General features: G+C 31.0%; 1 protein-coding gene and 1 long non-coding RNA gene across 2 annotated transcripts in view; both read right to left on the reverse strand.

The window, feature by feature from the left end:
• The window catches only part of LOC143249187 (aquaporin-9-like), a 39,273-nt gene extending 27,120 nt beyond the window's left edge, over window positions 1-12,153 (reverse strand). Inside the window, exon 1 of the mRNA XM_076498647.1 lies at window positions 11,835-12,153. Coding sequence (XP_076354762.1) covers window positions 11,835-11,933 — 99 coding nt within the window. The 5' untranslated portion in view covers window positions 11,934-12,153. The remainder of the gene's footprint in view (window positions 1-11,834) is intronic.
• Window positions 3,826-11,827, reverse strand: LOC143249188 (uncharacterized). The gene is made up of 2 exons (XR_013027620.1): window positions 9,968-11,827; window positions 3,826-4,137 (listed from the first exon to the last, which is right to left on the reverse strand). It is a non-coding gene; the product is annotated as an uncharacterized LOC143249188 (long non-coding RNA).
• Window positions 12,154-16,149: the final 3,996 nt, after the last annotated feature.

Here is a 16,149-nt window from a genome sequence, read left to right on the forward strand (position 1 = left end):
TTTACTTTTGAGCGTAGGGAAATTTTGACTGTTTAACATTTCTTGTGCCTGACCTCACAAGTATGTATGACACCCAGAGCTACAACTTGTAACTTTTGTGTTTCTTATTAATCCTCGTTAAAACGAAAAAGAATAAACTCCCATAATACTTGGTTTTACACGCTATACTTTTAAGAGTTATACTTTAATCTTTCTACTTCTGTAAGGAATTAACTTTACTATCGCAACAGGCAGTTAAATAACGACAATTAGTACTGCTTCGTATAACGAACCGTGTCGAGTTTTAATTTAAAACCATTGTACTTGTGAATTGTCATTATTTAAGTTACCACTTCACTTTTTTCTTAAAAATAAATATTTTAGTAGAATTTTCTCTTTTCATTAATGTACGTTCTTAGTGTGGTTTATTGTCTGTTTAAATGTATGACTAGGAAAATATATGTTGCACATTTTGATAATATATTTTTGATAAATTGAGCTTTATATAATTATGTAAGTGTTAATGCTTAAGTGTTGTAAATATTAGAACACCCTTCTATAGTTGTGATAGACTAACATCTTAATGCTAAATTTAATCAACTTTAAAAAATATATAAAGTTGATGTTATATACATTCAATCATTTGCATAACAATACTTTTACAAACGTTATAACATAGATTTTGGTCTTTTTATTGATTGTCATTTGCTGTTGGATTATTTCTGTATGTATATGTATAGGTAGTGAATAAAAAATTGGAAACACCTAAGCAAATGAAGGACAACGAGTATATGCAATGCAGAGGCTACCACTTAGGTGTGTCTCGTCCAGCAAATAACGTCACAGCATACATGGGTTCAAGTATAAAAATGATGGACAGGGCTGGTTGCATATAATTATGGCTAGCATGACTGCAAGAGTAGATCTCAGTCATTTAGAAAGAGGGGTGATTGTGGAGGCGCATTTGGTAGGCGATTAAGTGACCAAAACAGCTCAACTTGTGATGTTTCAAGATCAACGATGCCTAAGGTGATGTCAGAGTGGAACTCCGAGGGAACGACATCAACACCAAATGATAGCAACAGTGGGCGGAAACGTATACCCCAGGATCGCGATGTTATTGTGTTAATTAGAACTTCAAGACAAAACAGGTGAGCAACCGCAGATCAATTGACCACAAATTTCAATCTGGAGCGAGAGCAGCCAGTTTTATATAAAAAAACAGTCTGCCGAAACCCCCACAGAACGAGATGTCATAGATGAGTTGTAGTAAACAAAGTGCTCATCACAATTGGCATTACACGGATGCACAATCAGTGGTGCAAAAAACACAGGCTATGGACTACCAAAAAGCGAAGAAATATGATATGGTCAGATTAGTCATTCTTCTCCATGTTCTCGAAAAATGGACGATTTCACGAGTAACTCTAATCTAAAGAAGTATACAGCCCTGAATTCTTGATTCCAACTGTTTTGGTACACTTTCCTGGCATAGTCTGGGTGCACTCATGCCATCAGAAGGAAATGTTGATCATAACTTAAAGGCACTGAGCGACCATCTTCACACCCTTTTACAGTATTTCTGTCCTGCAGAGTAGGGTGTGTTTTTAAAATGACAATGTCCACATTTATAGAGCACAAGTAGTTGTCCAATGGCTTAAGGAACATAACGATGATTTTACCCATAGGCCATAGCCCTTTCTGTCACCAGACCTGAACCCAATCGAGCATGAATAGGATATTCGGGAGTGATGCTTGAGACAGCGATTTCCACGTCAATCAACTACAGATTACTTGATTACTTTCTCGTGAAAACGTGGGATCACATTCCTCCTGCAGAATTCCAGTTGCTGATAGGCTCTATGTCATGAATGATACAGGCTGTATTGGCTACAGGTGGTGGCAACACCCTAATTAAATGACTTCAATTTGGTGTTTCCATTTTTTTCCAAAAGTGTGTATGTATATTTGTTTATGTGAACTATTTGTCACAACACTCAGATATATGGTCATCTTTTAACACCATATAGTCCATTTGCATACACCAAAGTTCTGTTAATATTTTGAAAACAAAAACGTCAGTAAATTAAATTGAATTTAAATAATTTATAAGAGTGGAGTGGCTTAATTAAGTCCGTACACAGACACGTAAATAGATTGCTGACGGTCGTAATACCGTCTTGCCATCTCTAATGGATGGACCTAAATAGAATTATTTGATACATGTAGTTCTAAAAAATGTTGGCGCACATGAAGATCTTAAATTAGAAAGGAGGTACGATTAACTAATATACGTTACAAGGCTTTAATGTGAAACATAAACTTGTTCTATATTTTAAACATTAAAAGGAATGTCTAAAGGGACAATCTAACCAAATTAACAACTGATATCGGGAAAATATTTGCAATAAACTGCATAAACGACAATTAAAACCGTGTATTTGTGTTTGACTACTCGTGATTAATTATTAATTTAAAAATTTTAGTGCCTTATTATACTCATTCATAACACCGGAAACTATAACAAAACAATAATAATGTAAAATGTTTAAGATCTTGTGTAAGGCTTGGGTGATACAAACGCCTATATATTTCATAAAGAAAATTAAAATAAATATATTTTGTCACAAGATTTATATAATCTATAACTCTAAATCGTACGCTGTCCCACCGAAGGAAGTTTTAGAAAGTGTTTTACTGAATTATGTTTTACTTCGATGTGTCACACAGAAGTAATTTTCGATACTTATATCAACCTTTTACATCTCTTTGATTTCAAATATATCATAGAATAATTCTCTTTTAGTTTTTTTTATTTACCATTAGTAGCAAGCAAATAGCTACAGCAAGCTTGCTGTATGCTTTTCAATCATTTAGACTTCATAAAATAAAACAAAGCATCTAATTTTTCGTCGAAGAGACTTATAACTCTCTTCCACCAACCTGAGAGATAGCAATACGTTAATAATATTTTCAGAATAATTTCAATTCCTAATGTCGTAAAATTCAACTTTAGTTTAATTTTTTGTTGTTTCTCGGAATACGTAATATATACTGGTAATAAGATTTGAAAAAATAGCCTTACCTTCAGATAATAACACAAAATTTTTATTTTAGTCAACATTTCACCATTGCAACTTCACCTGGGTAACTGCTGTTCAGCAATTATTGTACCTCTAACCCTGATGAAGACGAAATGGTGAAACGTTGGCTTAGCTAAAAATGTTTATCATTATTATCTAGACAGCAAAGATCGTATATTTCCTAACTTCATCGCCAAAATTTCGATTTAGGTTTATGTATTTTACAGCAGCATATAAAAAAGTAACTGAAGTATACTGGTTGTAATTCTTCAAAGTCTAGACAATGTGATGGATAACAGATGAAAATAAATTTAACATAACAAGTAGTTCCGATTAAAAACAAGATACAAGAATCAAGGATATTTTGGCCATCAAAAAACTTAAACTAAAGTTTAGTATGTTACTACATTTCAATCTGAAGGACGAACGGAATGTACTCCCATCACTGGACGAAAAGCATAAACCAAACTTTAGACTAACAGATAAATATGTAAGATTTTATATCTAGCTTTGATTATGTAAAATTACACGTAATTTTAATGCATTATTTTGATTTGTATATCTTATTCCCAATTTTATTCTAAAGGTAACAAAATTTCGTAATATGCACTTACATTACATTTTAATACGCCTATGTTAGCGACTTTAATAGCTACTTAATTATTTAACTCTTTAAGTGTACATTATTGGCCCAAGCCTTGATGTCTTTTAAATATATATCTGTCTAGATAATGCTAAGATAAAGAAATAAACGAAACTGAAATATAGGTTATTGAAATTATTGTTTATTTTGTTTGTTTCTTTGTTTTTTGAATTTCACGGAAAGCTACACGAAGGCTATCTGCGCTAGCCGTCTCTAATTTAGCAGTGTAAGGCTAGAGGGAAGGCAGCTAGTCATCACCACCCACCGTCAACTCTTGGGTTACTCTTTTACCAAAGAATACTTCGATTAATCGTCATATTGTACCTACCCCTCGGCTAAAAGGACGAGCATATTTGGTGTGACTGGGATTCGAATCTGCGACCCTCAAATTATTCGTCGAGTGCCTTAACCACCTGGCCATGCTGGGTGAAACTAATAGGGAGGAGTGAAAACAAATAAACAAAGGGTTAAATGTATATACGTATGTATAAGAATAATGTTTTACTTGGCAAACTAGAAAGAAAAACTTAAGTAAATAAATAGTGGAAGAACAAAATGAACAAGTTGTTAAGTAAACCAGTAGAAGAAGGAAGCAAACAAAGAGAAGTCGAAAGAATTAAATCATAAATTATTAGATAAAAACCGGAAGACAACGAGTAAACGAAAGAACGATAATTTATTGTCAGGTACATTGTGCTACTACATGTTAAAAGTTAAAAAAAAAAACGAAACCGAGATTGTTGTTGTTGTTTTTGGCACAACGAAATATAAACTTCTTATTACTTGCTTCAGTCGACTAGTTCAAATAACACAGGCTGCCATCATTAGGATTTCTCACTTGATACTGAGAAATAGAGACTTATATCCAGGTCTTATGTGCGTCTGGAATCACTAGCATCATTTCTGAGTGTGAGATGTAGCTCTTTAAAAAAATGATAAACTGAAGTAATAAACTATCTCAGCAGATACTACAACAAACATACTTTAAAAAAGAAGCTCAGTATTATTGAACTGATTAAATAATCATTATGATTATCTGAAGGTAAGTTTAATTTACGTGAAGTGACATATCTGTTTAATATAATACGATTGATGATGACTAATTTGTAATATAACAAAATTTGTTGTTGACTCTTCAACTTATTTTCTTCAGAAGAGTTTATCTGGTACAATAGCAGAAACAAGACTTAAACATTCTCTGAGGCAAACTGCAAATAATTAATTACTTCTACAATTCAAGCAGTCTCTAATAAGGTTCTTTTAGATTGATCATAAAAAGAATTTTTTAACAAACGTACACTATACAGATCACATAAAACACTTTAAGAAAAGTAATTTCACTGATTAACAGAACAAAATGTTTGATTATTCTCGTTTCTTTCACACTATGACTGTTAGGTACACTTCATTAGGAGATCACTTTTAGCACAACTTATCTCAACACATTCTAGAAAGAAAACAATGTTAATATTTGTCAGTTTTAGTTCTTACTAAAATTTAATTTGAAGGTCAAGGTTTAAACAAGAAGTGAAATGATAATACAAAAAATTAAATAACTCTGATTACGATATATTTATTATTAAACATAAGCTGAATAATGGGATATCTATGCCCTGCTTGTTGCAGCAATTGAACACGAATTTTAATGTCTTAAGCCCTCAAACTAATTGCTTATTTGGCCAATGGAGTATGATAAGAAATACGTAAAATTACAACCATTTTGTTGAAATTGGTTTGGGGTTTTCTTATCCTAACACTAATCACTATAAAGTTTTTTTTGCTGCTCATAGGTTAGACAGTCAAAAATAAAAACTACAGATAAATTAATGCTATAATTTTCAAAAAGACCATTAAAAATGAATACAACAATCGTACTTAAAGTGTTAATAAGTACATATTGTATCTAGACTCAGCTGGTTCTTCAAAGACTTATTTCTAAAAACAAATATTAATTCTTTATTGCATTTAAAGAATCTATGTACTCTACCCAATAGATTTATTGTAGTTTTAACCAAACTGGACCTGCTCTTTACTTTACTGGATGTAAACTATCTCTTATGAAGCAGCAAACAATATATTAAAGGGTAATAACAAGACTTTTAGCTGAAAGTTAATGAATAGATCATCTGAAGCAATTTAAACTTGTTTTCTTTTGTATTTTAAATAAGAAAATTGTCAATGTTATTCTTTACAGTTTTATTTTTGTTCTTAAATGAAAAGTTTCTCAATGAGCTCTTTGTGCTCTTTTCTCCGCGTGCATCGAAATCCTCTTTCTAGCCTCATAAACCCCCAAACTTGTCGCTGAGCTACTGTTGGACTTTTATTTATTTTTAATGAATATTTAACAAAAATTAACATTCTGTTTCTATAAAACTGAAACTTGTGTCAAAATAAGTAATTAACATGTTAATTTCTTTATGCTAGTTTTTCAACTTCATTTATTATTTTTGGGTGTGACAGTTTACTGACCTACAACACTAAAATACGAGGTTCCATTCCCCGCAATAAGCATACCAAATAACCCAAATTCACTTTGTTTAAAAACAACAACATAAAGTCTAAATACCATACCAAAATATGAAACTTAAGTGGTACTTGATATATCAGAGTAACATATTATATAGCATTTAAATATAAAATAAAGTAATAATTATTTTGGAAAAAATAATGGTAATATATTCTTTATTTAAACAACGCTGGCATAGAGTCAACGTGTTTTACATTATCTCTAATATGAAAATTAATAACCCATTGTAAGTATGTTATCACACATTTTGAGCTACTTATGAAGTGATTATCCTTCAAAAACATAGATCTTTTTTTTTCAGTCTTCATTCTAAAACATGTTTGCTCACAATTTGCTCATATGTAACAACAACTAAATATTCTGAGATATGTAGATATTCTGATATAAAATGGAATATAACAACTTCAAAAATCAGCAAAATTTTCCCATTTTCATAAAAAATGGTGAATGCTTTTTACAGAAACTGTTTTGATGCCTCATCATCTCTATTTTTAATATGGAATCCATTTTAACCAGTTCAAGAGCAAAGGTTGATAACAAGTTTTATTGTAGAAGAACCTGGATCAAAAAGAGATAGAGTTTTTGTATATCAATGAAAATATTCATAACCTTATTTGATTTTCAGTTTTCTTGGTTTATTTTCATAAAATATTGTACTTTAAATTCATTATTCTTTTCTTTTTCTTTAAAAGTTTGCTCTTCTGGATGCTTTCTTTAGGATCCAGGACATGTATTGGCATGTTGCCCATAACACTTGTCTAGAACTTAAAATAGTCGTTGTTTCAGCTATAGAGATAACTTCGTGTATTGGCTAATGAAGAACGTCTTCAAACAAAAATATTTGGCTCGCTTTCTCACTTCATAATTTCGTCTGTTTTTTTTTGTTAGTTTTAAACTCTATAAAGTACTTTAGAAATATATAGCAAGTTGTATTTAAAACAGCAAAGCATAAAAGATTACTATTGAAATTTTGGTTTCGCCTTAAAGAAATATCTTTATTACACATTTGATCATATATAACAGTTTAAATAAACTAATAGAAATCTGAATTATATGAAATGTGCAGTAAAATTTATATATACATGAATATCATGGATATAAACTGGGTTTATATGAAGTGATGTTGTTATTTACAATACTGGTAATATGAGTCATAGATAATAGAAACACGAATTATCATTACTGCCAATCTTTGAACAGAACGAATTAAAAAAAAATGCAATGTTTCTCATCTTCGTCGTTAATACGATGCCCTATTTTCTGGTTGACTCCTCACTTTACAAATTATCCCTTTTCAGTAGCCCCTTAATATTACACGTATTCACTATGTGTTATACATAATTTGTTTTAAATGCATTATTCATCGATCCAATGTCCATAAAGAAAGGTGAGGCATATGATATCAGTGGAGGTGTGATGTGAACAGGAATAGGCATTGCTGATCTCGCGTACTTCTATATACAATAGAATGGTACGAGAAATGTCACACTTAAAAGGGATTGTGACCTACGATCTTTTATGCTGTTGACGTGCTGATGTAATTGGCCTTGATTTGATCATAGTAGGTGAAAACGCCCACTCCAACAGCTTAAGTGGGTTGGCCCAATCTGTGATGAAGAAATTGACCAAGCGGAATGTCTATCATTCAACACCCCTACATCCAAGTTAGCATGTGAAAAATGCTCTTATGAGACGCATTAGCTCCTACAAGTGACTCCAAACACCAATGATGACCTGAAAGCATAATTGTTTTTAAACAGTGGCCAAAGATAAATTAGGATTGTGTCTTACAATAGCTGGTATGGGTAATCACACTTTTATTGATAAGCAGAGACCAACTTTTAGGCCTTCCTAGGTCATCTTCAGTGTTAATAAAAGTGTTAATGCCCATACAAGCTCTTTTGAGATACATTTTTGTTTCAAGTGGGTTTCTCGTCATCGAGAAATCAGGATTGTATTCTCTCTCTTATTCTAGACATACAAAATAAGTTCTAGATTGCTCTTGTTATTTTCGGTGATCATATTCCATATTGAAGATAAATGTCATGAACTGTAAGGGTGGAAAACTGTAAATTCAAATTGTGCATTTACGAAATCTCACTAAATTTCAATCGGTTATATTTCATATCATATAATCGATCATCTAGTATCTCCTTTGCATGAAAATTAGCTAAGAACAGTAATGTTTTATAAAAGTTGTTTTACCTGTTAATAAATATAACATTGCAAGTTTCTTTTAACCTATAACTTAATGCTGACTAAATTACTAAGTTACATTTTTTTTATAAATTTTGCTGCCATAGAATCTGCTACAGACTTAGGAAAAGAGAGAAATCTAATTAACCCCGGACATTACGTCATTTTTTGTCACATTTTGTGGCTTAGTTTTATATTTGTACTAATCTTTTCTTAGCGTAACTTGTACTATTTACTTTGGGTTTAAAATATAAAAGCAATTTTTTTTCTTCTTAAATTTCTAGGTCAATAACGCATATTATGAAGTTGATTATCCACATAAAGTACTATTTGGTAATATTTCCTAAAATACTCTCAAGTAAAAGTTTGGCACAAGTGACTAAATTATAACCAGTTACCACGTCAGAAGACAAAAAAAGAAAATATTCAACTGCACAAGTGCCACGTAAATATTACTATTAGCTACATTTCAAAATGGTCGTAAATAATATTTCCCAAAATTAAACAAATTTTAAAGTCTCTCACTACGGCTAAGGTGGGAATAACACCCCAGTCACAATCCTAAAAAATTAGTTAACATTATAATTCACTAAATTTTCAACAGAAAACTATTATTGTCTTTACTAAAACAGCTAAGAAACAAGAGTATGAACTTACTCTAAGCGCCTCTTTTTCGTAAAAATTATATTAAGTTGAACACATTTATTATTCTATGGTTTACAATATTCTTTCCAACCTTATGCCAAGACTCTCCATCAACACTTTTTTTTCAGAATTCCAAGATAAAATTAAAATATCAGAAATTACAAAAACCTTGTAAACAGAATGTGATCGTGAGAAAACAATTATTAATAGCATAATAAGATCTATGTGATCTTATCACACAGTGTAACTATATAATACAAACTGGTTACTTCTTGAAAACTATGGTATAAATATTTTTTGACTATTTTCTAAATAAATGGCTTTGATTAGAGTTGAATTACCACATTACATTTAAATAAATAATATACATATGAATCATATATATAAATATATATATATAATATATATAAAAGAGTGCAAACTTCTTTTATGCCAGCAACAGAAAAGCAAGAGTAGGTGTGTCTGCTTTAACTTCCGCCATAAATCGATAATACAGCAGACAAGGACAACACAGGTTCCTTCTCGTCTGGTTCACTGGATATCTAATACGCACACATACTCGTAAGCTCCTGTACATTGTGTGTGTTAATTGAACCTCGTTTTTAAAACTGTTGTTTTTGTTTGTTTTTTCGCGCAAACGTAACATGTTTAAACTACCTATTATTTTATCCATGTATTTTTCATATACCTAAATTTTGTATTAAAAATGTCTAACTTTTATTTCTGAGATTAACTATACTTATATGACGTCAAAGCTGAGACATCCGTTTATGTCTAGAAGTATAAAAATTGAATGCAGAACTTGAACTAATAAATTGAATGAAAAACTTATATTTATAGAAATAATTTATTCAATGTATAATTTATTTTACAACTACTTTATTTTACACCTACTTGATTCAAACCTACTCTGTTTCACACCTGCTATATTCACACTTTAGTCCATATAACAGAAATGGTGTTGCAATTACTTTAACCTACTTTCCTTTGCTTTACTTTTACTAATCCCTCTCTACAGGCTCGGTATTTGTTGACACTCTGGGTGCTTCTCAATAATTCACATTAAAAGTTTCTGAACCATACTCTTGAACACCCAACATAGAAGTGCGGAAAGCAATGAGTTTTAAGATGTAGCCCTTCCGCTTTAAGAGTCTGACCTTATGTTTTGGTTCCCATTTTTACTACAAAAATGTGAATGTTTGGCATCTTTAATGAAGGAACCCAAAATTTTCCAAGAAAAATTTAAAAATAAATTTCAAGAAAAGCTTAAATTATAAAATGTTAGGAATAAAAATTCCTCTAAGACGATAGAGTCATTAGATAAACAAATATTTTTGCTGTAGGCATGGCCCAGAGTAAGTGAAACCGGGTAATAACCATTGTAATAACCTTGGTTTATTGCATCATCCTATCAACTTTGTCTGACGTGGATACAAGGACCAGAAAGTAGTTTCCAGACAAATCTTTTTGTCTGTTTTTATAAGTATGGATGTAACAGCCATGACAATTTCAAAAATAAATGTTTATAAATGTACTCATATAATACGTGAGTTGTGCTTTCTTTCCAGTATTCGATGGAGAGTCATATGACGAAACGTTAGAACTCTTTCTTAATGAACATAGCTAAGTTATTAACCCATTTTGATAGGAAGTTTGGTTAGAAACGGAATATTGTTCGAAGGATCTATGACTGATACTACGGGTTACTTACTAAAGTTTCATCATCTGTTTAGAGTATTACTGAAACAGAACAAATCAAAACTCGACCTTTGCTTTGAAGTATCAAAATATACTCTAATGCTCTTGATTAAATCATTAAAGCTATTTCAGCCTAATCTACTCATTAGTTTCTAAATAGAGGACAGTTACTTTAAAAAAAAATCAGTATGTAGATAGTTATTTAAAAATTCACTAAGTATAACAGTTACTTTAAAACCTTTTATTATTATATCTTGAGGAATTCAAAAATCCTGCACATCAGTAAGTTAATTATAAATTGGTAAAAAGCCTGTACCATTTACACACAAAAAAGTAAAGATAATATATCTATATAGTCTCCAAAAGTGTAAGTACAAAATTAAACTCAAGATGGATTATAACCTGTTACACAGTGCATACATACACACACTAAGAGGAAAGTTAACAAGTTCTAATTGTTTACTGGTTTGGAACTCGTATTAAGACACTTTATTATCCTGGTTCTTAGAAAAGAGACTTAATATAAGCTAGTTCCTGTGCATGCATTCGCTACTAGGAAATTTAACATTTGTATTCCTTGATGAAGTAAGACCATCGTTTTTAAATGTCTGGTTTCCAGCAATCAATCAGCAAGAGAATGAAGATTGATCTCGGGCCTACGTGACTAGCATCACTTGAGTCATCATCATACAGTTCTTCATTAAAACTAAACATACTATGGTATTAAAAACATGCAAAATACACTTACAAATACTACGCGTTTCAGGACGATATTCTATTGATTTTATTTGTACAAAACACACTTGTTATGTGAATCAACCCGTACAACGTTTATTGACTTAGTCCTTGTTTTCATCTTCCATGGTAAAAATTTAAAAAAAAATATGATACTTAGAAGCGAGTTAATTATTTAAATAATAATATTTATGGATATATAAATAGTTGCCGGATTTATTTATATACTACATGTTATAGAATTATGTATTAACTACATTAGGGGTTTAATTAAAAACGGTAAGATTTTCAACTTAAAATAAGATAAACCATAATTACGTAGACTTACAATCAGAATCATGGTTCCAAGAAATTCTCCAAGAAACTCTCTTGCAGTCTGATTCTTTAATTTCAGTCGTTTTAAGAATGCGTACGGTACTTTTGCCATAATTGAATAGAGTATTTGATTGGAGTCAAAGAAAGTTATAGGAAAGACTTAATCAAGGCCTTACTTAACTAAGATTATCTGAGGTAGGGGTGGACCCGGGTTATATCAACTATATATCCTTTTCTACAAAAAGACGAGTTTATCTTCTTAACATCTCGCTCATCAGCAGCAGTCCTGTCTGTTTTAAGCGCTGTTAGTGTTATAGAAGCTCTCCAAATTGCGCCCTCTATTGCACATATATTTCGTCATAATATTTTTCATTGCTTAATACGAGAGTGGGTGTAAAAACCAAACAAAGATTCTTTATTATTAAGCTGTACAGCTGCCTACCATCTGATGTGGCTTAACATATATATTTTCTTGAAGTCATAAGCTAGCATTAAATCTCCCTTAAAATTAAAAAGCATCCAGAGCACTTTACTAACTGTTACGCGTATGGGACTGACAAATTAAAATAATTATGGTAAATCAGTTTGTACTCATCCTGCTTGTTAAGTGTAACTTAATCAAAGTATCACGTTATGTACTATGAAAGTAAGTAAAGTATAAATCGTTTTGCATTATTCGTGATCTTGGATATTTCTTGTTTCTGTTTTCTAAATAGTATTAAACGTCAAATTGAGAGATGTCACGATGGACAATTATATCAAATAAACTATTTTTAGTTCTAAGAGTATGAAAGTGAAAAAGAGGTTTAAAATAAAGTTGAAGGCTTAATTCCAAGGCGACTCGCTAGATGCATTCTAACAATGTAGAGAGAGGTGTTTTTGGGAGCTATTTTTAAACTTGGATCATTTCAACCTGTTTCTAATTTACGTTCCACTGCAAGAAAACGTGTAATGTATGTCCAAGTAATATTTGCCAGAAACTGTATTTATATGTTGGCCACTACGTTTATATACATTCAATAATTGGTTGCGTATAGCATGAATGAGTGTAAAAAATAAATCAGACTTTTGGAGATGAACCGTCTTAAAAATATGTATTTGTTATTTTCTTGGCATCTTCTCGTCTAAATTTTCTTTTATTACGCGAGAAGCATTTTTATATACGATGTATATATGTATACATATTCACGCATTTTCATAAATACACTGTATAAATAAATGTCTGTGTTTATACACAAAAAAACATAACAGTTCGCTTATCTGTTTATAGCTAAGCACAAAGCTCTACTATAGGATACCTGTGCTAAGCCCACCATAAGTATCTCAACCATTTTTGTAGCTTTGTAAGCCCACGGAGATACCGCTGAGCCACTAGGGTGGGGACAAATTTAGTTAAAAAACTCATAGTATATAAAGTCCGGATTGACAATTTTTTCTTGACATTAGCAAAGAAAACAGGTTTTGTAATCTATTTTTTCTACTCTATCATTTTGACTGTTTATTTGACTACAGAAATTCTCGAACTCCAGAAATATCGTTCACAGTTTGGTTTATTTAATTTTATAATATATTGATTAAACATATTATTTAAGATTTAGAATCCACATAAGTAATTCTTGAGTTAAAAACTAAACTGGTACATCCAGTGTCATATAGTATTTGTATTTAGCTGTTTAAAGAATAATTCAGGTGAGTTTGATGAATCCCGTTTGAATTATTCCTGTTCTGGATCAGTGAAACATATATACATATATATATATATATATATCCAATTTATTTTATTAAACGTTTTAAAGATAAATATTCCCTTTGCTGAAGAAAAATTTGATATTACAGAGAATGTAATCGCGTAACAGAGCAGTGACAATTTTGATCGTGATAACTCGTATGATGCTTTATACAATCCATACATTCTGTAGTTCACGTGACTCTGCTGTATTTTTCACTTACAATATCATAAGTTTATATTTTTGAAATACTTATTTTCAATTAAGAACACGATGAGTTGCTTCTGAGGAACTGTTAATTATTACTACCGGTATTATTGTTTGAAACTCGGTATAAGAGTTTGTAAGTTAAAGTTATATTTTTATTCAAGCATTTTTAATTATTAAACTTAACTCAAAAGTTACAAATTTAAAATCGTTCGAAAGCTTTAATGGTTTTTAAAAGTGATCATGGTGAAATATTAATTGGAGAAGTCAGTAAAGGGTGTCTTTTTATATCACATTATGAAGTAATCAGTTTTGATATGTTCGGACATGCCTTTGACACAAGCTCTTGCAAAAACACGTGCTTTTCTATTAGATCACATTACAGAGTAATTAATTTTGAAATGTTCAGTTAAGAATTTTGCACAAGCTCTTGCAAAAACACTCACTCTTATACACATACATACTTTCTCAACAATAGCTTTGATTTTGTTTCAGTTCAATCATATGACTCATTGTTATTTCAAAAACTCTGGGAACCACGTTTCTGTGGTTTTCCACTTCACTAGCCAGTAAGATGGAATTATCCTAGTATTTCAGTGGTTGCGCAAAGCGGTCACTCCTTTCTCTTTACAACTTTTGACTTTCGTGTTATCAGTAGCCACTGAATAAAGAAGCTGTCTGCATGCTTTACGTATTTGTCCCATTAAAATGGTTTTAGAAGAAGCAATAACATACACTGGAAGATACTCTGAATATCGAGAAAGATGTTTCTTCTTGCGTTACTGAAGGCTGAAGAAATTCATTTGCATTCGTTTTATTTGTTTGTTTTTAATTAAGCACAAGGCTACACAATGAACTAACTGTGCTCTGCCCATCACGAGAATCGAAAGAGATGGATTCTATGGGGAGGGACACATTCATTATAACGATGTACTATAAAGTTAAGCTATCTATTTACAGTTACTGTGAATAATTACATGCTAAGGCTTTGAGTGAGATGTGACTTGCATTTTTTTTATATTTGTCAAAATGTCATAATTCACAATTTTGGTATAGTTTGGTTACAGTTCTTCTGTCAAACCACTGTGTAAATGCCTACCCAATGACATTACACTTTACCAACGTGCTGTCCTACGACGACTATAATTTTTTGGAATATATTATACAAGTATTAACACTGCAGCTCTTATCCTTTATTTGTTGATGTTGACATAAGTGTCATAGGAATCAGCCTATGAGGACAGAAATAATCATACGTTTACTCATTTATGAACTTCGGAGCAATATTGCATATCATATTCTTGTACAGATAACGACGTTTGCTCTCTTCTATTTAGCATTCAGATAGCACACACACATTTGGTGGCAAAAATTATATTAAAGTTAATGTGTTCCTGCTGATTAGCATAGAATGATAATTAAATGATGTTGAATAAATGAATTAAAATCGCTAAGCACTTAATGTAAAATCAAATTTATAAATAAATCGTGCTTTCCGTATTTAATTTAAAGAATAAAATCTTCAAAAGTGGTCCAGCAATTCCAAATGGAGTTTGGATCACCCATTTACTTCTTTTTTTAAATATGAAACGTTTATGAAGCTGAGAGAAAATACAGTTTAGACCCTGTCTGTAATGAAATTCTAAACTAACCTTAGTAATAATTTCTACGTCATTTCTGTCCCAGCTTACCCGTAGTGGCATAGTTATTACGTAGTGAACATTTCAGCTTTCCAATTTGTTATTTTGACTTTCCATATATCCAATGACAATAGCTCAGGAATATTAAGTATCCTTTCAGTTAATGAATCGTAACCTAGGGCTTGTCGATATACAATCAGTTTAATACGTTCATTAAATTTAACCTGTTATCTTCTATTTAAAAACATTAAAGAAATTTCAATTTTTTTCTAAATAAGTATCGACATCTTAAGTTGAGAAATTTGATATTAGTAGCGATATAGATTAATATGACATTTAAGTTAACAATATAAACTATTCCAAAAATAATATGTAAAAATGGCATTCTTCTGGGATCATCGTTTAAAAAATAATAAAGACTCTGAAGGTTTTAATTTTTAATCTTACGGTAGTAGACACTGAAAAGTCAGTAAATTTATAACGCTCGCTTTTTGTGCAGCTTTGTGCTTAACTACAAACACAAATCATAGCACTTTAATAGTACATTCGTTTTGATAGCATTAGTGAAAAGTTAAAAATATAAATTTCTGAGAATCTTCAGTATTTTAATACTATTGAATAAACATTTGTTTAAAAAATTTACAGAATCTAAAACATACCTCATATAAGTGCTACGTGAAAGCTAATCAAAAGAATGGAAAACAATTATATGACATTTATTTAGGGCCGTGATTAGTTTATTTAATGTATCCTT

This window comes from Tachypleus tridentatus, chromosome 4 (genome assembly GCF_004210375.1).
Source record: "Tachypleus tridentatus isolate NWPU-2018 chromosome 4, ASM421037v1, whole genome shotgun sequence".
NCBI lineage: Eukaryota > Metazoa > Arthropoda > Merostomata > Xiphosura > Limulidae > Tachypleus > Tachypleus tridentatus.